Source organism: Aulonocara sp. 'chitande type north' Nkhata Bay, linkage group LG14, assembly GCF_057382095.1.
Source record: "Aulonocara sp. 'chitande type north' Nkhata Bay isolate Kocher_YH1m ecotype deep benthic linkage group LG14, A_spYH_male_GT1.1, whole genome shotgun sequence".
NCBI classification, from domain to species: domain Eukaryota; kingdom Metazoa; phylum Chordata; class Actinopteri; order Cichliformes; family Cichlidae; genus Aulonocara; species Aulonocara sp. 'chitande type north' Nkhata Bay.
Window position 1 is genome coordinate 9,960,145 of NC_141357.1, and position 23,524 is coordinate 9,983,668.

At 43.2% G+C, this 23,524-nt stretch overlaps 1 protein-coding gene across 4 annotated transcripts in view; it reads left to right on the forward strand.

Annotated features, from left to right (window-relative positions):
• Positions 1-23,392, forward strand: part of sik3 (SIK family kinase 3) — a 39,580-nt gene extending 16,188 nt beyond the window's left edge. Inside the window, exons 2-26 of one of the 4 annotated variants that reach the window (XM_086260897.1) lie at positions 2,365-2,481; positions 3,100-3,163; positions 4,269-4,430; positions 4,616-4,740; positions 4,967-5,090; positions 5,465-5,583; positions 7,922-8,032; positions 8,119-8,253; positions 8,531-8,611; positions 8,976-9,085; positions 9,350-9,506; positions 9,608-9,757; positions 9,852-9,925; positions 10,875-11,009; positions 12,409-12,550; positions 14,062-14,181; positions 14,615-14,673; positions 14,825-14,934; positions 16,325-16,491; positions 17,025-17,152; positions 17,907-18,667; positions 18,820-18,974; positions 19,462-19,591; positions 19,672-19,798; positions 19,959-23,392. In XM_086260897.1, coding sequence (XP_086117023.1) covers positions 2,365-2,481; positions 3,100-3,163; positions 4,269-4,430; positions 4,616-4,740; positions 4,967-5,090; positions 5,465-5,583; positions 7,922-8,032; positions 8,119-8,253; positions 8,531-8,611; positions 8,976-9,085; positions 9,350-9,506; positions 9,608-9,757; positions 9,852-9,925; positions 10,875-11,009; positions 12,409-12,550; positions 14,062-14,181; positions 14,615-14,673; positions 14,825-14,934; positions 16,325-16,491; positions 17,025-17,152; positions 17,907-18,667; positions 18,820-18,974; positions 19,462-19,591; positions 19,672-19,793 — 3,558 coding nt within the window. In that variant the 3' untranslated portion in view covers positions 19,794-19,798; positions 19,959-23,392. The remainder of the gene's footprint in view (positions 1-2,364; positions 2,482-3,099; positions 3,164-4,268; positions 4,431-4,615; positions 4,741-4,966; positions 5,091-5,464; positions 5,584-7,921; positions 8,033-8,118; positions 8,254-8,530; positions 8,612-8,975; positions 9,086-9,349; positions 9,507-9,607; positions 9,758-9,851; positions 9,926-10,874; positions 11,010-12,408; positions 12,551-14,061; positions 14,182-14,614; positions 14,674-14,824; positions 14,935-16,324; positions 16,492-17,024; positions 17,153-17,906; positions 18,668-18,819; positions 18,975-19,461; positions 19,592-19,671; positions 19,799-19,958) is intronic. The other 3 variants (XM_086260899.1, XM_086260898.1, XM_086260900.1) reach the window with 3 other exon arrangements.
• The last annotated feature ends 132 nt before the right edge of the window (positions 23,393-23,524 follow it).

Below are 23,524 nucleotides of genomic sequence, written 5' to 3' on the forward strand. Positions count from 1 at the left end.
GGACTGGGATTGCTGTATGCTGGACCTACGCAGAGCTTTGCAGGCTGGTCTGTGGGCTACTTCTCATGTGTGTTCGTGCTGTTGTTGTTCCTATCAGGGAGAAGACTGAAGTCATAATGAGGGGGCTCCACTGCAGCCACTCTCAGTGCTTCCCATGATGCTTTTTGAAACTTTGATTATTTTTTGTATTTCTTGCTCATTGTGGTAAGCTCCAGTCACTCCCTTCCCGTCCAAATCCACTTCGCAATCGGCATTCTGTACATGATACGGTAGTCGGGCTACATGCTGCTGGGTTTTATGGAGGACAGCACGCAAGCAAATCTGCATAGGTTGCTTTCCTCAAACCCTTCACCGTGCACAGCCAAATGCCTGTGCAAACAGACACGAATGTGTTATCATGAATTCCGTCTCAGCCAAGATCAACATCATGGTTGGAGGTAACTGGTATCTTTGCTCTGTCCTTGGAAACGTATCTTGATCCAGCATCTCACTTCAAGCCAGATCCTACCGTATAAAGGAGAAAAATGACTGTGTGTCTTTAGGAAAGAATGGCTTGTCCTTTGTTAGTTTTTTTGTGGCTGAGATATTTATTTTGATGTCCCATATGCTACTACTGGAAAAAGAACAAGTTAAATTTACAGGATGCCTTAGTGTGTATGAGAACATGGAGAAAAGGGAATACTTCAAATTTATTTTTGTGGTGCCAAAAAATGAATAATCTTCCTCTCTTCCTCTTTTTTGGGGTATGTCATTGTTGTATAATTGTACTTGCTGCCCTGTTTCCACCTTTTCACAAGGTCTCGCTGCCCCCCAAAGTGATAATAATTGTGCTCATTCTCGTGTGATCCAGATGTCCTGTTGATACCGTCCAGAAGATGCAGAGGGGAGCAGTTACGTCAACAAGGCTTGACGATGGCCAGTTCTAACAATAGATTTCCAGGGCTTAAAATACCTCGTAGACTCACACGTTCCAAACAGATGCTTACATACATGAGAGGGGGGGTGATTTTTGTTTCAGTCTTGTTTTGATGCTCTGTAAAATTATCTATTTAAACTAAACAAACATGGTCAATCAGGCTGGATAAGTCAACTGTTTTCATTTAATTAGGAATTTTGTTTTTCAAGCTTCTTTTATTTTTATTTAACCAATTTAAGATACTCTTAGTATATCTCGCGACTATTAGAACTGAAATAGCAGTTGTGTATGTGGGGCTCAGTGCTGTTATCAAATAAAGTGTGATTTTAAAAAAAACAACACCAACTCTGCCCACCTGACACGTTGTTTTTGTAAGTTGCCAAATTTAGTGAACACATGAACTCTACCAAGTGCCAATGTTTGTCACAGTTTGTACAATACCTTTGAAAGGAAAGTTCACACACCAATGCACCATATAAGCTGGATGAATGCCACACTTGCTGCCCTGTGCTCTCTCAGGAGCCCCTACGTCCGCTCTTCCTCACTTCCCCTTCCTGTCTGCTCCAGGAAGTTGGCCTTGCCAGGCTTCAGGTGGCCTCATCTTCATGGCTAAAAGGAGTACTCGAAATAGTACTTCACAGAATTTGACAAATGAGTTGGTGTGTGAGTGTGTGTCTGAGTGTGTGTGTGTGTGTGATCACAGCATAGTTTTCATGTACTCTGTCCACACTTGTCTAGCAGAAGCAGAAGCTGTGTTTTGGGGCATCCCCATTAGCTTTGCTTGATTAAGTCATTAAAGTCATCTACCCACTCCTAAGTGGCGGAGCAAAGCTCCTGTCACAAATTATCACAGTCCGCATTGCCGGAGCTATTGTCGAGGGGCTCAGCAGTTACGCAAGCATTACGCTTGCAGTCGAAGGTCACGGTGTGGGTCACGTTATCCAAATAAGCTGGAAATCAGGAATAACACAGTCTGACAGCACGCTTGCCGACCAATCACCTCAAGAAGTGTCGGTGTCCCCTGTTAGTTTTCATTTTTAGTTGTCTTTAAGTTATTTTTTTAAATGGGTAAAGTCTCCTGGGCTGCATGCCCTTAGTCCCTTTGTTGGTAATTTACTTGGCTTGTTACTGTTCTTTGATTATTGTGTCATCACAGCAATATTGTTAAGACACTGTGACTGTGCCCTAGATGTGTTGTCTGTAATTTAGGCGTCGGCAAAATACCGTTGTCATGAGTGCTTTAGAGACATAAGAGCTGACAAACATATTGTATGTTTTAAAACGCATTCTCTCCTCCTCTGCTAACCGTTATTGTTTCTGCTTTTTTTCTCTGTCTTCTGTACTCCGTGTTTCTTTTTTAAACTCACCCTCTTCACCACTTCGCCATCTCTCTTTCTCCCATCATTCATCTCCTTCCATCTCTTTTTTTCTCGCGTCTCTGTCTCCAGGTGGCTATAAAAATAGTGGATAAGACCCAGCTGGACGAGGAGAACCTGAAAAAGATCTTCAGAGAGGTGCAAATCATGAAGTTGCTGAAGCACCCCCACATCATCCGCCTCTACCAGGTACACAGTCACTCTCACCCACAGAGCCTTTTAACACATCTCTGCTCACTTCTTCCACCCGGGACCTGTGGCCAAATGTGAGCAAATAGATGATTGAAGTGTAGAAGAATCCAGATGTTACCAGACATTGTTTTCTGGGGGTGTTGACAGTTCAATTATAAAATGTACCTGAAAAAGTTTCAAAAGTATTGGAGGGTGTGGGGGGAAGTGGGGGGGCAGTACAACTACAACCTTCTGCCCAAAACCTCACTCTAGTGAGACTCGGTGATAGAAATTTAGAGGTGAGAGTTTTGTTTGTTTTCATACTTTTCCAAGTGTATGAGGATTGTAACACCCTACCAGTGTCCCAGCACCTGATCTGAAATAGCCCCCAGCAATTTGAAGGCACGCTTTTTTATCACGTTACCATAAATTTTAACAATCTGATCCTCACACACGCATAGGTTGATCAGTACACTTAAGTACATGGCTGTTTTTGTTCTATTTACATCTTTCTTGTTTGTATGCCAAACTGTGCTTAGTCATTCAGTTATGTAACGCATGAACTGCCCATGACTAGATGTTGGCCTGTGAGAGGGTCTGCAGGTCCTGGTTTTTATCATTTGTTTATATCTTTAGGTGATGGAGACGGAGAGGATGATCTATTTGGTAACAGAGTACGCTAGCGGTGGAGAGATATTCGGTAAGGGAGTCCCCCACTGTCACCTTATAATGTAGATTCTCTGTCGTTGACTTTCTCTTACTTTGATTTTTAAATGTGTCAACATACATAAAACAAAATTGTAATCTAATTACAGAGTGCATCCAGGTCCTGTAAAAGTTATAGATAAACACAGACTGAAACGTTTTGTGTTAAATTCAGGAACTTTTTCCACACACAGTACCGCTGCTTTCACGACTGCACTGTGATCACGTAATGCAGCTGTAGCATTTGGGCTCTGCTACTTTGGAACTCCAAGCTGAATTTAAATGCTGATCTAAGTGGGCTGATATCAGCTATGAATAACTGTGTTATTAAGTAAAATCTTTCTTTTTTTAATAACTTCTTTAAGCTTTTCTCTTTTTTAATATATGTGTAAAAACAGCTAATGGGGAGTAGAAGCATTATCTAACAGTTGAAACTTAATGTGGGGGAAAAAACAAAACTGAAATTCAATGTGTTCAGAGGGGAAAGAGGTTCAGTTTAGTGCTTCACTGCCAGAAAGTCTGATGAAAAAGGTAATGGTGATTAAAAGGGGCCTTTGCTAGCTAGTCTCAGACGTGGGAAGATGCAAGTTTAAGACTAATTGTGTATTTTACTAAACAATGTTAAGTCAGTGTTTGGAAATGCAGATAAATCAAAATAACATTGAAGACCATTAAGGACAACATCGAGATTTTTCTCTTTAATAAACACAAGTTTCTTAACGTCAGTCAAAAGCTTTTATTTTACTTTAATGTTCATGTTGAATGTAAATCAATGTGTTTGATGTGTTTCCAATGTAGCTTTGGTATTAAATGTCCTTTAAAGTGGAATTAAAAAGGTTTTAGAGTCTAATTTATTTAAATCTGCAGACTCTCTGTAATTAAAATGAAAGTTTTTCCTGTAAAAATGAAATGAAATTCCCTCTCTGTGCTTTAAAATCCCAGATCCCACCAAAGCTGTACACTTTAATGTTCACCTGGCCAGTCTTGGGAATTAATTTAAGGACATTTGTAGCACAGGATCTTGTACATGAACAGGTAGACAGTAGAAACACTGTGTTCCCTTCCTAAATCCAGCAATTGTGTTTTGTTTGGATGTACAGACCACCTGGTGGCTCACGGACGAATGGCAGAAAAAGATGCCAGGAAGAAGTTCAAGCAGATCGTGGCAGCGGTTCATTTCTGTCACTGCCGCAGCATTGTCCACAGAGACCTGAAGGCAGAGAATCTGCTACTGGACCACAACCTCAACATCAAAATCGCAGGTGTGTGCGCGCACGTGTGTGTTTGCACTGAAGAGCGAATGGGTGGGTAGGTTAAATTTAGTGGTGGATGTGGATGCAGGCAAGTGTCAGCATGTACTTAGGGAGCATTTTTCTGTTTTGAACAAAATGTTTACTCTGTCAAGGCAACTGGTGAGATTAAATCAACCTCTTGTCTGCCCTGTCAGATTTTGGTTTCAGCAACATGTTTTCTCGAGGCCAGCTATTGAAGACATGGTGTGGCAGCCCTCCCTATGCTGCTCCTGAACTATTTGAGGGAAAGGAGTATGACGGTCCCAAAGTAGATATATGGGTGAGTCGACTTTTAGGTACGCAGAAGGCCCTGCTGGGCTCAAACGTGGGGTGTGGCTAGCTGACTTGAATGTTCCAGGTACGGCTGAATTGAAAAGAAAAAGAAAAACACAGACGACCACATTTCTTAAATAATACACAGAGCTCTGGAAAAAATTAATAAATGAATGGTTTTCAAATTGTTCAAAGTGATGTGCTCACAGCTGTTTTCCCTCTCCTCTGTGTAGAGCTTAGGTGTGGTGTTATACGTGCTGGTGTGCGGCGCCCTGCCCTTTGATGGCAGCACTCTACAAAATTTGCGGGCACGTGTCCTCAGTGGAAAGTTCCGCATCCCTTTCTTCATGTCCACAGGTGGGACTGCAGTCAACTCTTATTCTTCTCCATGTTTTTAATCAGACAAAACAAATTTACCTTTGTTCCGCGTGACGTACTCGGTAAAGACTTTTAACAGCTGCCGCTGAAGTCCAAGCCTGGCCAGCTTTTGATTTTCAAAAGTTTCTTTTGGAAAAAGCATTTTATGTTGTATGAGAGGAAAGAATAAAATTGGACTAACAGAAACTAAATTAATAAATTAATAATTATCTCTTTTTTTTGAACAATGCAAATCATTTTAGCCTTTTCTGATCGTTTGTCACCACATGAAAGATTTAGGCTTATTAGTTAAATATTTGAACTATTATACTCTGATATAAATGCATATCATGTATGCTTATGTGTTGTTACAGACTGTGAGTACTTAATTAGACACATGTTAGTACTGGAGCCCAGCAGACGGTTGACCATGGAGCAGATCTGTAAGAACAAGTGGATGAGACAGGGGGACCCAGACCCAGATTTTGACCGGGTGAGACCTTTTTAAAAGAATTTCACAAAGTCATTCTTTCTGTTCTTCGTGTGTGTGTGTGTGTGTGTGTGTGTGTGTGTGCGCGCGCTTTTTTCTGTTACAGTTTCAGTATAATATGTTGATTTGGCAAAACTCTTGCCAGAAAGCAGAGTTTTTGCAAAAATGACTCACCCCATCATTTAGTGGCTACTCTGTGTTACACGAATAACATATTTAATTTGCCAGATAATTTGGTTGCACTAAAGATGATTGAAAGCTGAATGAGAATGAACCCCAGAGTTATTAAATATTATGTTAAATATAGTTACTGTCAGGCACCAGTTAAGCTTAACAGCTAGCCTTGAACTAGCCCTCTTTAATCCCTTTGCAAGGAATCATTCATTTAAAGTTACTTTGCATCATTAGGAACTGAATATGCACATTATCTAAAAATGTTAAACTCATTTATAAAAGTTAAATTTATAGTTCAGCTTTAGATAATGGTTTAACAACATGAAAGAACGTACTTTTTATAAACATTTATAAACATTTATGTCTTTAACTTTGGTAATGGTTAATAAGTAGTTTGTGGTTCATCAAATAAGCCTTTTTATGGATGGTTATAAAAGTGTCACTGGTCTTTGCAACACCTGTTTTTAAGAGATTATACAGATGAGGACAGAATTACTGGCTCCCCTTATTTTGCACACAGAATTAAAGTTATTTCATAAAAACCAAAAACTACCAGGCTCAGAATTATTGTGCACTTACAATAATAATATTAGCGATGACCCAGACTCAGTTTTGCTGCTGACTACACAAGGTTTTCTTTCTGAATCTTCACATATCCTTCTTTCTTTATGATTCCTTCCATCTTGATGAGATTCCCTATTCCAGACCAACTGGAGCATCCCCACAGCATAATACTCCCACCATTGTGTTTCACTATGGGGGGAGTAAACGCCCATCTCTATGGGATAAAAGCTCTAGCTTCATGTCATCTGACCAAAGGACCAATCTCCAGCATCCATCCATCCATTCACTTCCGGAGTACCCAGAGGGAATCCATGCAAACACGGGGAGAACATGCAGACTCCACACAGAAAGACCCCAGCCTGATGGTGGAATTGAACTCAGGACGTTCTTGCTGCAACAATGCTAACCACCGTGCTGCCCAATGCGGAATATTTCTCTGTGTTGTCTTTAGCGTACTTCAGTCTGACTTCAAGGTGTCTCTAAACAGAAATCAAGTTTTTCTTGATCTGCAAACCAGTTCATTCATTATGTTCAGGATTCTAGAGATTTTCTTGTTTAAGACTACAATTCCAGTCTTGGATAAGCCATTCACGAGTTTCTTTGGCTTCCTACCTCCGCCAGGCTCGTTCTGTACTATGTGGCTGTCGATACTTCTCACTCCAGTTCTTGACACTTGGAAACTCTGTGATACATTTGAATATCCATCTCCTGCTTTGTGAGCGTCATCGGTTCTTTTTCTCAAGTCTAAACTGATTTCCTTTGTTTTCGACATGATACTTTCTCACTGACAGCTCAAACTGTCACTGAAGTTTTTATACTGTGTGTAAATGGGAAAATAACACTCATTTTAACTTTACAAAATGTCATCATGGCAGTGGTTTATGCTCTAGCTCAATAAAATGGTCAGTTTTTAGGGGTGGCTAATAATATAGACCTCGGTTATTTTCTAAAAATAGAAATAATTGATCATTTCTAAAGAAAACTATGATTTTTTTTTTTTTGTTGGTTTTTTTTTAAAGAAAGCCTTTGGAAACATATAGGCAAAAACTAATTTTGTCCTCACCTGTACGTTTGTAAATCACAAGACTGTGAACCTGAAAGCTGTAGTTTATATTCCAGTACTCACCTTTTGGTTTTGGTTTCACTGTCTGTTTGCTTTCACTTGCTGTTAGGTTAGGTTGCGTTCAGGGACCAAATCTACTTGGTTATTTTAGGGGGGAAAACCCACTGGGTTAAGATATACTGATCTTTTGACTTAATGTCAGTATCTGTAGCTGAGCATATGAGGAGGAGTAATGAAAACATGATCACAAACCACAGTGATCGTTAAAAATTCATACTATAATGGATATGTAGTGTTATGGGTGTGGATGTAATCAGAATGCAATTATCATCTCTTTTCAGCTGTAATTACACATAAAATAGTTCACACTTCATTAAATCTTGACTTGTCTTGACTTGTTTAACACAAGCTAATGACATAAATCAACTTAAGTTTTGGCCTCACTAATAAATTGTGAATGCTTTGATCATTATTGTTGTTTAATAGCAGCAATTATTTGCAGTCTGTAAAGCGTTGCCATGTTTTTCCACTCCCTTCCAGTTAATAGCGGAGTGTGAGCAGGTGAAGACGGAGAGAGAGATGGAGCTCATCAACGAGCAAGTGCTCATGGCCATGTGTGAGATGGGCCTGGACCGAGAGCGCACACTTCAGGTGGCGAAAAGTTTCATCTCTACCTTTTTGTTTATTTGTCAAAATAAATAGCACAGCTTATGAATGTCTTGCCTTTTCTTCTTCAGTCTCTACAAACAGATGCATATGATCACTACAGTGCCATCTACAGTCTGCTGGCTGACCGCCTCAAGAAACACAAGACCCTGCGTGTTGCTCAACCCACACTGCGCCCCATTAGCTATCCTCTAAATGCTGTACAGGTGACTCATTACATCAGTGTAGTTTTCTGCAGATTCTGTGTATACAAAATTGTCTTTATATCAACAGATTTTAGGAATAAATTTTAAGCGAGGCACTTGAGCTGTAGATGTAGTAAAGGCGCCTCCTCCATCAGTATATCTTACTGTAGTCCTGGTGTCTGTCCGCTGAATGGTTTTAACCCATATCTGCCAATCACTCTGGGCTAAGAAGATTGTTATCAAATTAGCGCAACCCTTATGACCTCTCTATGTGTGTGTGTGTGTTTGTGTGTCCCAGCAGACAGACCCACAAGGTAATCCTGTTAGCATAACCGTTCCCCACGTCCAACTCATCAATCCAGAGAACCAGATTGTTGAGGTGAGTTAGCAGTGGAGTCAAGTGGTTGCATCAGCCTGGGAGTAGGTGCGCAGCAGCTTGAAAAGCAAGCTAGAACTAGCTAATTTCTTCATAAACTGCAACAGTGTATATAGTATGATGAGAAATAAGGGGAGTCTCTTTAGACTCTTCAACTGTGTTTTGATTTCAGTTAGTCAGTGCTATGTAGTAAAAATGTGTTCTGTTTTAATAGAAAACACTTATGCATGTTTATATAAACATGGAATGCATTTAAAATGTGAACTTTGTCTTTATTAAGTAACAAATGCACACAAGCATGCAGCACACAGTACCAAAGATCACTTCTGATTACCAAACACTGGCTGTGTGTTTATCTATCGTTCAGCCTGACGGCAGCATGGCTCTGGACAGCGATGAAGGGGAGGAGCCATCTCCTGAGGCCATGGCTCGCTACCTTTCAATGAGGCGGCACACTGTGGGGGTACCAGACCAAAGGTTAGGCATGAACTGACACTGTTTTCACTCACATTATTAGGTATTTGTCTAAAATAGTGCAGCACAATTGCATTCAGATTTGTTGACTGCCAGCTATTTATAGATGAGGTAATATATTTTAGGGTGTGCACATGTGGGTTATTTCAAGCAAATCTAAGTAAGAATGAGGAGCATTAAAGCATAAGTAATTATATTAGCTGCTTTCTCACTAATCTTAAACAATCATCGACTCATTTTATGTCATTTTCTCCGTTTCCCTAACAGGACAGAGATGCAGGAAGATCTCCAGAAGCTGCCACCTGGTTTCCCTCGTGGTGCGCTGCCCCAGCCCCCTTTCATCCCTCTTGCCCCCACTATGGGTCAAATGCACACTCTTATGCCCACACAGAGCCTGCAGCCCACACAGCAGCTGGAATACAAGGTACAGTAAGCTGGGTTAGACCGGATTTCACTTGGTAGCCATCAGCTTACTTTATTTATTTTCCTACTTAATCTGACTTCCTGTGCCTGCTGATCCTCCAGGAGCAATCATTGTTGCAGCCGCCTACCCTCCAACTGCTCAACGGCATGGGGCCTCTGGGTCGAAGAGCTTCCGACGGCGGGGCCAACATTCAGCTACACGCTCAGCTCTTGAAAAGGCCCCGAGGGCCCTCGCCACTTGTCACCAGCCCGGTGAGGATCTGGATTTCTGAATGTAGTCCACCTTGTATGTCGTCCTCCTATGTGCTGAACAGGCGTTGACCAGTAAACTCTTTGCTTCTCTTAGCATCCTATCCCTGCAGTAGCTCCGGTGGATGAGGAGGGTTCAGACGGAGAGCCAGATCAAGAGGCAGTACAGAGGTAACCCACGGTGACGGTTTTTGGTGAAGGGGAATACCGTACAGAGGTGCTGTCTAAATGAGAATCTGTGGAAGTCTCATAACCTGTGACGACAAGTACAAGTACTGAGATCTGGGTCGGCCAAGATATTGAAGTCTAAAGTTTATAGAGGAGGTTTTATAACCAGGTAACTGAATAAAACAAAGTGTAAAAAACCCACATGAATATAGTCATGTAATGACAATTTTATGTTTGACTTAGTTTTTAAAAATAATGTGGAAAAACATTGACATTAGTCTGGGGTAATGATGGGCGCTGGGTTCTTTTATGGAGCTGTTGAGTCTAGGTGAGCTCTTCCCAGCCGATCCTCTTCAGACAGCACCTTCTGTAGACCTCGCTGGTGTCCTGGGTTGCTGGGAGTGAGTGCCTCTGGCTGCTCTGCTTTTTTCCCCCCCCAACGGGAGGTGGCCACTCTGCTGCGGTGCTTATCCCATCTTTTCTCTCTCCATTGCGCAAGTGCCTTCTGCCACAGTCCTAAACTGAATCTGCCACCAGACACAGTGCCTCCTATCACTCATACTCTTTGGCCAAGAGCTTTTCTTTCTCTCTCTCATTTCAGTAAGTGCCAAATTATCCTCTGGACCTTTTCACTCTTTCTCACACAGCTTTGCTAACTCTGAAGCTTGCAAAACCAATGAATACTAAATGGCAACCAGTCCAATCCTAAAATTGGAAGGCTGGGACGTTGCGGGACACCCATAAGCTATAACATCCATCGACCGGTGTAATTTTTTTGTTTACTGTTTTTTGATTGGCTAAGATGATATTAATCATGGCACCTATTGGCAGAAGTGGAAAGGGGTGGGCCTTCCCTCCCCATCTCCATTAGCCAATGAGGACAGAGAGCTGACCAGCGCTGCTTCCTGTCTCCCACCCTCACCCCCGTCCTCCCCCCCTCCCTGCGGCCCAGGTACCTGGCGAACCGCTCCAAGCGGCACACGACGCACACGCTCATGAGCACATCGCATGGCGAGCCCTCGGCAGAGTCACAGCGGCCCCAAGGCCCCCGTCAGCGGGTGGGCTGGGTCCCCGACACACACACCCGGTGAGGGGACACACCCACTCCGAGCTCTCTATGCACAGACACACACAAACACTGAGACCCATTAAATGAATGGAAAGTTAAGCCCAATTCTTTCTCACACACTGTCACACACACATTCTCATCACTTGCAAACACATCACAAACAACACAAAGGATGTGATCCATACCCACCAATGGAGAGTGATGGTAGAGATGGAGTTTCTGACACAGGGCGCAAATGCTGTATCTTCACATCACCAGTAAACCAGGATTTAGTAGAACTCTTTCATTTTCACAAACCTGGGGGAAGACAGAGATTTTACCAGATGTTTTTTTTGTTGTTTTTTGGAGGTTTTTGGAGGGTTTTTTTGGAGGTATGAACAACATCTCAGAGCTAAATCACTACATTTGTACATTTTCTCTGCAATAGCAGCCATATTTTACTGTTGTCATGCTGGCAGTTTTAACTGTTGTCCCTTATAGGTGTCATTATCCTCCCCCTCAGCTCAGCAAAACTGAGTGTACTTTTCTACCAAGGCAGCCTAACCTTGGGTTTAAAATGGGGCTATAGATGGGTAAAAGTTGAATTTTAAAGAACGCATGTTCTGTTCAGCTGTATTTTTGTCTTTCTTTTTTATGAATATGAATTTCTTGATGACAGACACAGCTGCTTTATCCAATCCCATCAAATGATCTGTATTGTCTAAGCTCTGTACAGAAAAATAACTATATCAGTGTTCAGGGGACTTACTGTCATGCACCAATCAGCCACAACATTAAACCCCCACCTCCCAATAGGGTAGGGCTTCCTTCTGCAGGGAAAACAACAGGTCAGCATCTTGGATTATTCTTTGTGCTCCTTGAGCTTCCTTGAGTGTGTTGTCCTTCTTAGGGAGTACCATTGTAACACTGGGTATGTGTGTGGTCTGTTTAGGTGGTTTGGGTGTATGAGATTAAAACCCACTGCAGAAATAAAAACAAATCATCCTAGTAAGATGTTTAATTCCCTTCACCTGTCAGAGGTTTTGATGCTGTGGCTGATTGGTGTATATATATCATCAGTGTTGACCTTAGATAACCTGGCATGAAGATCATCTAATGTAACCAGGCTTACATGGCATGATTTACAGGAAAGGTGAAATTTCGAGGTTTCCTTTGACACATAAGTTCGGGCTCCTTACGCTTTTTACACACTGGACTACGCCTCCATGACAACACCTGAATATGACCATGTTGTGCAGGTTTAAAGTGCTCACATGTCTGTTTCTGTGTCTTATCTCTGTCTGTATGGCTGAATGCGTGTGTCCAATGGTGTACCTATGGTATCTGTCGTGTTACGTCTCGTGTATATGTGTGTGCGTGCACGTGTGTATTTGTGTACACACTTGTCTGTGTCTGCTCCCCATGGCCCCCTTTTCAGATCCAGCTATAAGGACTGTAACACCCTTCATCTGCCCATGGAGCGCTTCTCTCCTGTCAGACGGTTCTCTGACGGGGCTGCCACCATTCAGGCCTTCAAGGCTCACCTAGAGAACAGCAGCCTCATTAAGCAACTCAAGCAGGTACATCACCTTACTTGTACACTTTTAGAGCCATTAACTTGTTTACATCCTTATATTTGTGCGGGAGTTAAAAATATATGGCTTACTTTGTTTTCTAACTGGTTAAAAAGTAAATCACATTCAAAGATTAAGGATTTTCAGTGAAACCGTATCACTGTTCTTGCTTGGCTAAACAAATCACTGTTTTCCCCTTAGGGTTGATATTATATATATCTATATATCTATATCTCTATATTGTATGCAAAACATGGTTCCCAGAGCAACAGTGCAGAACAGGAAATAGTTTGCAGTCGCTCTGATGCAAGTTTGAATCGCTGGCGAGTACAAACAGATCCCTGACACTGTAAATATGTGCTTTGTTAGCAGTGGAGGACTCTGATGCGATGCATTCAGTCAGATAGTCTTGGCAAGTCATCCATGGGATCTGAACACTGTTGTGACTCCTTGTTGGGAGGACTGTTACTGCACTTATGCTAACTTAATTTCAGTAATCATCAAACCTGAAGTCTGACATTTGCTTCACATCACCTGTCTGTTCTTGCTTCATGTTTTTGGATGGCGCCCCCCCCCCCCCCCCCCCCCCCCCCCCCCCCACACACACACACACACACACACACACACAAAGAGTAGCACAACAATAGACTATCACAATCAAGCAAGACTCATTTAAAAAACACACACACATATTTTTTTTTAACTTGAATTTCTTGTAACATCTGCCTTTTTGCTTTTATGTGCATCACATGGCCAAATCTGTTTGACATGTTTGCACAGGCTGCTGTGATAATGTGCAACAGCTTCATTTTATTGTTTGGTCTTCACACCACTAAGTGTGCGGGGATTCCTGTTAGCCAACTAAAGGTTTTTCTTAAAAGAAAAACAATGTTGGATCCACTGCATCAGCTTTTCTTAAAATGAGACCAAACTGAATCTCTGACCTGACAAAACCCACAACTTTTCTTGAGATGTCGCATCATTTTCAGCAATCCCACAATGAGATTACCTCACCCACTAGGAGGCGTAGGTGGGGAAAGAGATAATGATCAGAATCGGTGGGCGCTTCATGTTGAGCATTCAGGATTAATATTGCTTAGAATAGAGGCACATACATGACCTATGCCTGGGAAAGCACCCGTAAAACTAGATTACAGTAAATTACGTCTCTCTTCGTTGGTCATAAAAGCTGAAACTGAAAAAGCTGGTGTTATCAGGAGGTTGTACTTAAGAAACACTTGGAAAATGTGGTATTTTTGCAACACAATTAATCTTATTAGCTAAATGTGATTGGTATCATTAAACACAGGGTGATCTTAATTATATGAGCACACCTGTGGCAAACAAATCTGAGGTGAAACTGTTGAATGGTTTGGATTTTTGGATTTTTGTTCTAATTACTGGCAAGACTGGTAATTGTTCAAACCTGAGAGCGTGTAGAGTGTGGATACTTGTAATTTTGTGCCTTGTTAGCATGTGTATTAAACACCCTGGGTGCGCGTCTGTGTTTCCAATAGGAGTGTGAGCAGCTCCAGAAAATGTATGCTATCCAGCAGGATGAGAAACTCCTGGAGCACACCCAGCAGCAGCATATCCTGTACCAGCAAGAGCAACAAATCCTCCACCAGCAAATCCAGGTATGTGAAGCTAATGATATGAAGCACTGTGTCTTCACATCAACTTGGGCCACGTTATGAAACTCTTAAGTGGACCTGTTGTGCTCATGTTTAATATGAGCATCCGCCACTGTATTATTATTGTATTCTACTAATTTACTCAGAAAAGGGAGAATTATGTTTTGATTATTGCTGCAATGAGACCTGGGCGTACTGCACTCAATTACTGATGCTCCTGGAAACAAAAGTTGCTTATCTTGTTGAAGGAGAAACACATGTGAGATGAAACTTTATTGATCTGGATCACCTTAGACTTGGCTGCAGTGCATTGTAGCTTCATTTTACTTAATGTGTTTTTTTTGGAGGCATGAGAAGTGTACATGCGTGTTATGCTTTGTCATGTTATGTAGTCTGCCCTGTGAGCCATAATCTGGTTATTTGTCTTTACTTGCAGGGTCTGTCTTTAGGCCATGGAGAAAGCCAGCCCAGTCACCTAACCCACCAGCTTCAGAGGTACACACACACACACACACACACATTACTCATCAGCTATTGAACGGTGAACAATGAACCTGATACCGTGGTGCAGCGCTATCGACTGAAGTGTTACATCACTGTCGTATCTCTCTCTTCTCCTCTCCTACTCTGTCCTGTCCTCCCTCAGGTTGCGTATCCAGCCCTCTAGCCCTCCGCCAACACAGCCCAGCAACCACCTCTTCAGACAGCCCAATCAGAGTTCTCCGCCTGGCTCTGCAGGAATAATGCAAGGGCACGGTTAGTAATACTACCGCCGGAGTGCTTAAATGCTTTAGTAGGTGATGTGACTGTACAGAAATGCAGTGATTAAACTGTAAATATAAAACTAACTGGCTTATTCACAGCTCGCTATATATTTATTAGAACATCTATTTTAACATAGAAAGAAAAACCTAATGATCAGCATATTGCATTTCTGATTCAACACATGGTAGTTTGCATCCCAGTGTGCGTAGACTTCAACAAGTAATTATTCTGACTCACTAAAAGATCCAGATCTTCCACATACATTGACATCATTTGTTTTATCCAGATAAAACAAACAATCTCATTCGGAATCTTTAAGTCACTTTGCACTCAAAGCTACGTGGCTAGACACAGTGAAATATTGTTCATGTAGTCTCTGTGCATGAGTGTGATGTTGATCTTAACATATTATACTGCAGGGGTGGGCAACTCCAGCCCTCGAGGGCCGGTGTCCTTCAGGTGTTATATGTGCCCTTGATCCAACACAGCTGATTCAAATGGCTAAATGACCTCCTCAAGAGGAGGAGAAGTTCTCCAGAGTGTTGGTAACGAACTAATCATGTGACTCAGGTGTGTTGACCCAGGGTGAGATATAAAACCTGCAGGACACCAGCCCTCGAAGCCTGGAGTTGCCCACCTGGAGTTATAGTGTGTTAATTTAAACTTGTAATTGCAATCAAAGTATGAATATCTGCACAATACAAACTGATTTCCAATTCTCAGTTCCATGCATTTAACTCGTGACGCGACCTGAACGAATAGTGTACAATTTTAATATGGTGTCCGATTGTAAACACTCGTTCGTCAGTATTAATGTAACAGTAAGAGAAAGTTTCCTAATTACATTAAATCTATGCCTGCCTTCAGTGGACACAAGAAGACTTTAGATGCTACAGAGGTCAAATGTTAAATGTTATAGTCACAATTCATAATTTATAAGTTAATTAAAATACGGTTTGGGTTTTGCTGTGCAGCTAAAGAGCAGATATTTAATTTAAAAACAAAGCTCTTTATTCATTTCTGGCTTTTGTTCTCTGTACAATAGCACTGCCATGTTCGTTTGTGTGTTCTGAATAATGCAGTAGAAAGCATATAGCTTATGCTGACTCAATGAAAATGTTTCCTCAGGGACAGCAGGTGAGTAAACACCTCAGTCGTCAAGAACAAAATAACATGTGATTAGCGTGATAGGTTAACAGCTGTTTTTATTTTCTCGTTGTGTCATTTGCAGTTTCCAGCTGAAAAGTCTTAAGAGAATTTATTTATTCTATTTAGTTGTATTTTTTATTTTTGGAAATTTTTTCTCAGCTTAAATTTATAAAAAATTTTGATGATTTTGCTCTCATCATTTTCCCCTTCTCTCTCTCTCGTTCTCTTTCAGGTCAATCATCAGTGCAGTACCAACATGGCGCTCCAGCCATGTACCAGGGCCAGAGTGGCAGCCCGCCTCCCACGGGCCTTCCTCGAGTGTCTCTGCAAACCAATCCGCAAGCAGCATCTGCCCGCCCCACTGTCCCATTGGCACAGGGTGTACCTCAACAACAGCAGGTGACTGCAAAGAGCCAATCAAATGTGGGGTTTTTTGTCTTCTGAGGAATTCCCTCTAATTCAAAGGTGTCAAACATGAGGCCCAGGGGCCATAATTGGCCTGACAAAGACTTCAGTCCGGCCCACTGGATGGCATTGTAAAATGTAAAGGAGTGCACCAGTGCCATTCATACTATACCAAAGTAGCTGGGTAACAGTTAAACTGTTAAATGACAGAAACACTGTTTTATAACTGCAGGAATGTCTGAGCAGTGAGCTACCAGAACATTTTCACTAATCTGACACGTTTATTATACAGAAAAACTGAGACGTGCTGTTAAAAATTGCAATTCTGCTTCAACTGGTTTGACCCACTTAAGGTCAAAGTGGGTTGAACATGGCCCACGATGTAAAGAGTTTGGAATCCCTCCTATAACCGAATCAAACATAATATCTGACTTTTTTTAAAATTTTGCTGTCACGAGCTAGAATGTATTTAATTAGTCGTGAAGCGATGCTGCAGTCACTAACGAACACCATCCTTTGTTGTGCAGGTGACCATTCAGGTGCAGGAGGTGGAGCTGGGAGGTGGGGCACAGAGGCAGAGCAACTTTCTGTCCACGCCAGGCGGACACAGAGTCCTCGGGAAGCAGCTCAGCGCAGACAACGCCGAGTCGCACAGGTGACGCTCGCATCATGTCACCACAACCCCCCCCCCTCCCCTGATGGTCGCCAGCAATGGACTGTTTCTGTGTCCTCCTCTTTGCCTTTTAGTTAGATTGCATGAACTCGCCACTCTCCCTCTCTCACATTCATTGCATTGTTTTTTTGTTTTGTTTTTTTCTCACTGTATGCTTCTCATTTTTTTGTTTTTGTTGTGTTTTCATTGCTTCCATATTAAATGATTTTTCTACAACTGTATTTTGAAAACTCGTTGCTCTGGACATTGTTCGTAAAAGAGCAGACGTAAGAATTATAACTTTGTTTGAAATGTGTTTAAAATGACTGTAAATCCCTCATCGTCTGTGCTGAGTGGACAGCAACAACAAACTCTCCAGCTCAGTGTATCTGGGTGAGTTTCTGCATGTAAACAGAGCATCAACTCGAGTAGGAGGTCAGTCAAACCTGTGACCACCACCCCTGACTTCATTATCCCATAACTGCCCCTTGTAGCCAGGACTACCTTCACTGAGTGAGCATGTTACAATCTTGAAGTTGCAATCTTTATTAAAAAGCATCCTTTGGAAATATGTTACACCTCTCAGTGAATACTTGAACCTGGAGCAGCGTGTGATGTGTGTTCTAGGCTGTCTCTGTGGATCTTTAGCAGATTGGTGGACGTTAGGTGATGTGTTTGCTGTGTATACAGAGGATTGGGAGTACATTGTTGTTAGACAGCAGGTAGGTAATTACTGTGTGTGTTCCCTCCTGTTTAGCCGCAGCCTTGGCCGCTTCACATCGGGCTACGACCAGGCCCAGTTCAATCCCCACCTCTACTCTGGCGACGCTGCCTCCCGAGGCGCCTCAGGCGTGGTGGGGTCCTACAGCCCCTACCTGCAGGGAGCCTCCCTTAAAGTTCCCGGCCTGGAGGGTTACCAGACCGGGGCGGTGGGGACCAACAACTACGGAGCCCCTTCCACACTACAGCAGGCTCTCCTCTCCCCGACTCCTTTGGACTACCGCCCCCCTCAGCAGCACGTCACTCCCACCCTGCAGGGCCTCCTGTCTCCCCGCCACTCTTTAACAGGACACGCCGATCCCAGACTGCCCCCACAGGACCTGGCTGCCCTGCTGAAAAGGCAGAGCCCCCGGCCATGTCCGGCACCCCCGACACCATCCAGCGGTGCGCCACAAGAGTATGGAGATATGCTGCTTCTCCGCCAGCTAGGCCCAGGAGAAAGCTTGGAACCACAGGCACCTCAGGGTGCCTCTGGAGGGCAACACTACCACCACCTCCTTCAGATCAGACCCCCGGAGGTCCAGCAACAGCAGCAGGCACCGTGCCCCAGCTTACCTCACTCAGAGAGCATGGAGGAGGACGAGGTACCGGCTAGCTACCATCACCCACACGAAGGCCTTCTTGCCAAGACAGGAGAAGGACATGAGCTCCTGGGGCCTCCCCGAGGAGGCACCCCACCCTACACCTCCCCTACACACAGGCATGGTGGCTACATAAGAACTGGCACAGGTAACAGAGGTGAGACCTTACCCCAATTTCAATGCTTTCTCCAAAGATCTGGAATCCAGTGTCTGTCTTAACTGGAATATTTTTTTCCCGCCTTTAAATTCATGTTCTTTTCCTGTATGTTAAAGCCACGAGGTAAACCTGTACAAATATGTCCTTTTCAGAGTCTGAGCATGTGGAGTGCAGGCCTCAAGGACAGGCCATGGAAGTGCCTGATCATAATGGTGTGGGCTACTCGCGAGGCCCCCAGGGGGAGGTTTACAGATCCAGAGGACAGCTGCAGCGCCACCACACCATCCAGACTTGTGATGATGCTTATGTGAGTCAAACACTGCTGCTATGGTTACACACTACATTGATCACTAAGTGTGGGTTCTAGTAGGTTTTTGGGGGTGTTTTTGTTGTTGTTGGGGCTTCTTTTTTTTTTTACATTTACATCAGCTTCCAACTAGGTAAAATAAAAACAATTCAGTGTTAAATTCCATCCTGTTGTTTTGGTGGGTCATGGAAAAGGGCTGGCAGAAACAATCACATTTGTATGTCATTTTAATATTGGCTCGATGTCCTTTTGGAGGATATGGGATCTTAGCTCACTTTCTCTGCCAGTGCAGTGCTGGAGAACACCCACTTAGCAGAACGAAGAAAGCGTATGTTTGTTTGTATGACTAAATGAACTAAGAGGGCATCAACACACTGCAAGGATGCTCACAACATCCAAATTCTGACTCACTGTTTCCGCTAGAAGCCGTTTATTAAACACGATTCATTTTTCCTGCCTCTAAACTGTCGTTCGCTTCCTGTTCCAGGATCAGGCAGACCCCATGTCTGGGATGAGCTTGCTGGCTGGGAAGGCGCTAAGCTCCGCTCGCATGTCGGACATTCTCAGCCAGACATCACTGACAGGAAGCCAGCAGCTACACCAGCGGGAAGAATCGGGTCAGTATGAGACCTGTAGTTACCCCAAAAACAGTATTCTCTGTTTCCTCATCAGTTAAAGATTTGTGTTTCCCATGCAGTGTGCGACGTTGAAGGGGAGCTCCATGCGGCAGCCTGCTATCCCTCCTCCTGCACCAGTGACATGCTCCTTAGCTACAAGCCCCCTGACCTGCAGTACAGCATGGAGCAGGCTGGGGTCTAGCACAGGTACACACAGTGAATGTGAAGTCAACCTTAAAGTCTGTGTGAAGCCTCAAACATCACTTCTTTAATCTTAAATACTTGATAACAACTGATGTCGATTTTGGTATATCAGCAGCAAAATGATTGAGGACATTGTTTCTTGTTTCCCTCTGTCTTCCTGCAGGAAGCGGTGTATCCTGTGTCCATCGGTCCATATCAGCCATCCTGAGTTGTGTTGACTTGAGTTGTGCAGCATCACGCCAAACCATCGTCGTCTGTCCAAGCAGGGGTGCTTCTGTGTCCATCTGTCTGTCTCCATCTGTCCCCTGGGAGGGCAGTTTGCGCGAGAGAGGGTGTGGGTGTATGTGGTGGGTGGGTGTAGACATTAGAGGGGTGAGGGTCTCAGGTGGAGCCTCGGGGTTCAAAGGTCAAAGTGCCAGCATTTTCTGCACAGACATCCAGCATTCATTCCCGCAGGTCGTCTCCTCTTCGCAGCTCCCGCCGTGGGTAGACTGGGGCTCCGCTCTTCCCTTTTTCATCTCGACCCCACCCGCCTTTCCCCTCTTCCCCCCTATCTACAAATCTGGCCCGCCCAGCTCACCCCACACCCACCTTGTAGCCGCCTGACCCAAACCTCCCCTTTTCTCTGTCGGCATACTTCATTATGTGCCTCACTGGCCGATGCATCGATACAGTAATACTTGCAAGAACGTCGAGTTCAGCGACACAAAGAAACGTCCACACTGCTGCCACAAACCCAAAGTATTCACATTAGGTGCGACTGTGTGTGTGTGTGTTTGTGTGTGTGAATGAATGAGAGGGGTGAGCCGAGGGTGTCTATGAATTTCAGTCTGCTCCTCCCCTCTCCCCTCTCCTCCTGCTGTCCTGCAGCAGATCATTCCAGAGCGGGCTGAAACCTCAGCGGTGGCCGCCCCCTCACCCGGCCAGGCGGCGGGCGTTTTGGGTCAGGCTCCCAAATGGGCAACAAAAGCGCTCTATCCAAAGATGGAGCTCAGTGACATCGCACAGGACAAACCAGCTCTAATTGTTTTGTTATTTTTCTGGCTTCATTTCTTCTATTGTTTTACTTTTTGTTTCTTTTTTTAAATTTTATTTTATTTTAAAATTCATTTTTACAGCTAATGTCCACGTTGGCATTATGTTCGATATTGTTACTCTTATTGTTATTACTGTTTTTCTGTAAAAGAAGTTTTACTATGATGATTGTTATCATTATTATTATTATTATTATTATTATTATTAAAGGAAACGGTTCTGTGTTACAAGGAATACAAACTTTGTTCTTTGACTTAAGTAATTCAGCACTTTCGGTTCCAGCTTTCCTCCGTCAGCTTCCACCCTTCATCGCGGTTCCTCGCTCTCTGCCATACTGTCAGCTTGGTTTTCAATCCAGCCTCCCAATCCCCTCCAACCTCTAAACTTTCCCCACTTTGTGTTCCCCCCCCCTCCTCCCCCCACGTCAGTGACAGTGTATTGCATTGTGGGTAGTTTTACCAGACATTTTGCTCCTTTCCTTGTACAGTGATGCCATGTATAGAACGCTATTGCAAATTTCTGTATCTAAACTTTAGTTTCTGTTCTGTTTTTGTTTTTAGATGATGTTGGGGAGGCTTTATTTTTCTTCTTTTTTTAAAAAGTATATTGGTATTGTTTATCATTTGTATTTGTATTTTTTTTTTTGATGTCTTGAGAAAAAATGTTTTCTTCTTGTTTTATGAATCTTGAGATTTCTAGCCAAAAGAGGACAGAGAGAAGAGAGACGGTGCTCTTCCTGCGTCGTTAAAAAAAGCGATTGTTTTAATGTTATTATGATATCGAGACACTTGAATAAGAGGAGAGTAATTATTTTGTGTTGCTTTTTAAAGTATCATTTCAATCGATGTTGTTGTGACTGTCATTCTCGTTGATGTTGGGGGGCCTGTTTTCTGTTAACGGGCTAGTTGTGGCAGGCTTTACAGGGTCAGGCTTTCGGGCTTTTGTCTGGGTTGGTTCGGGTGCTACTTGACTTGATGCTCTTAAAGGAAAAACAAAACAAACTACAAAAAAGACAAAAAAATGAGGGAATATCTTGTAAAATAGCTGACATATCATCCAAAAAAGAAACATCACAAGTGTGGTCACGGACAAACCCACTTCTATTTCTCCCTCTTGCTGCCCTACCTACCAGTCTGCTGTGATCCTCCCCGCCATCTTTTACTATGTCGGCTTCTGATCAGACGGCGCCTTACAGACTTGGCCCCCTCCTCCCAGGCTAACAATGTTACCACCAAGGAGGACACTGCAGCTGCGGCTCACCCCCCACACGTTCCCCTCTTTTGGATTCATTTGTGATTTTGTTTCACTCTAACCCCGGGTGGAGGTGATGGCTGCATGAACAGTTTGGATACACCTGGACATCCCTCCGAACTGTAAAAGGGAAAATGTATAAGGAGGTAACCATAGGAATGAATTATTTGGATTCTCCAAAAAAAAAGGAAAGGTGTGGTCAGAGCTGAGCTGGGAAGGGTACGCCCACCTTTACGCTAGTCTCCCAAGGTGCGTGCCCTGCAGCACACTGGGGACCACAGCAGAGGACTGCACCTCCCTTTTCTTCCTCTTTGTTTTTCAAATTTGGTTTGTTCTGTATCTATCCTCTCATAAATCAATACTCAATATTGGGCCAGCAAGTGGACTGCGGCGCAAAACAATCGAGCTCCACTTGTGTGCTTGTACAAGGGAGACGCCGCAGAACATTGCTGCGCTGGTCTCCATATTGTACGCTATATACGCCCGAGAACTGTAGGTGGTGTCATGCAGCGCTTGCGCTTTCCATTTGCAGCATGTCACTTCCTGTTTACTGACATTCGCTTTTATTCAGGCCCGCGGTTCCTTCTTAGCAGTTGTATCTCTAAAACAAAGTGTACACACAGATGTGAACAGGGAAGCTGATGTGCATGCTGTTCCTTCCAAACCGTGTTTTAATTGGACAGAAGACAACCTTCCAATCTAACTCGAGAGTTTCCTCCAGATCTCAGTCGTTCCTCTTTCAGATCTGACCTCCTGTTATTTTTGTTTTTTTCCTCACTGTTTACACCAAGCCAAAATCAAGAACTGAAGGGGAAAGGATTGAGTATGGAAAAGGGAAATAATGGGGATGGAAGATGCATCTCTCGTCCCATTGGCTGGACAAGAGACGCAACTCCAGAAGTTCCTCTTGTTGTTTGCGTTGTGTCCAGTTCCAGAGCTGTATGTAAAGGTCGAGGGGGAGCACACTGGAATGGAAAGCACAGCACTGAGCTGAATCGCACACATCTGCCTGATCAGAATGATCTTTCCTCTTTTTTGTTTTATTTTAATTTGTGTATCAACTCTTCCATCCCTGACTTCCATCTTCTCTCTCCATCCCAGCAAGCCAGCTCTCTGCTCCACTCCTGTTTCTTAGGTTCATTTTGTTTTCTATTGGTTCTTTTTTTGTCTACTTTTTTGTTGTTTTTATTTTTCTTTTTTGTTGAGTACAAAAATACTAAAGTGCAACAACAATGATTAAAAAGAATATCAACCAAACTGAGATGAATAAATAAATATATATAAATAAAGAAATAATTTAAAAAGGTTGACCAGTGTGTCTTTGTTGTACCTGCTCGCACGAAACTTGTGAATCAAGTGAAATTTCTTGTGCCCGAATTACAACATCGTGACTGTAGGGTCAAGAGTGATTTGGCCAAACGTTGACATGACCAGACAAGGTTT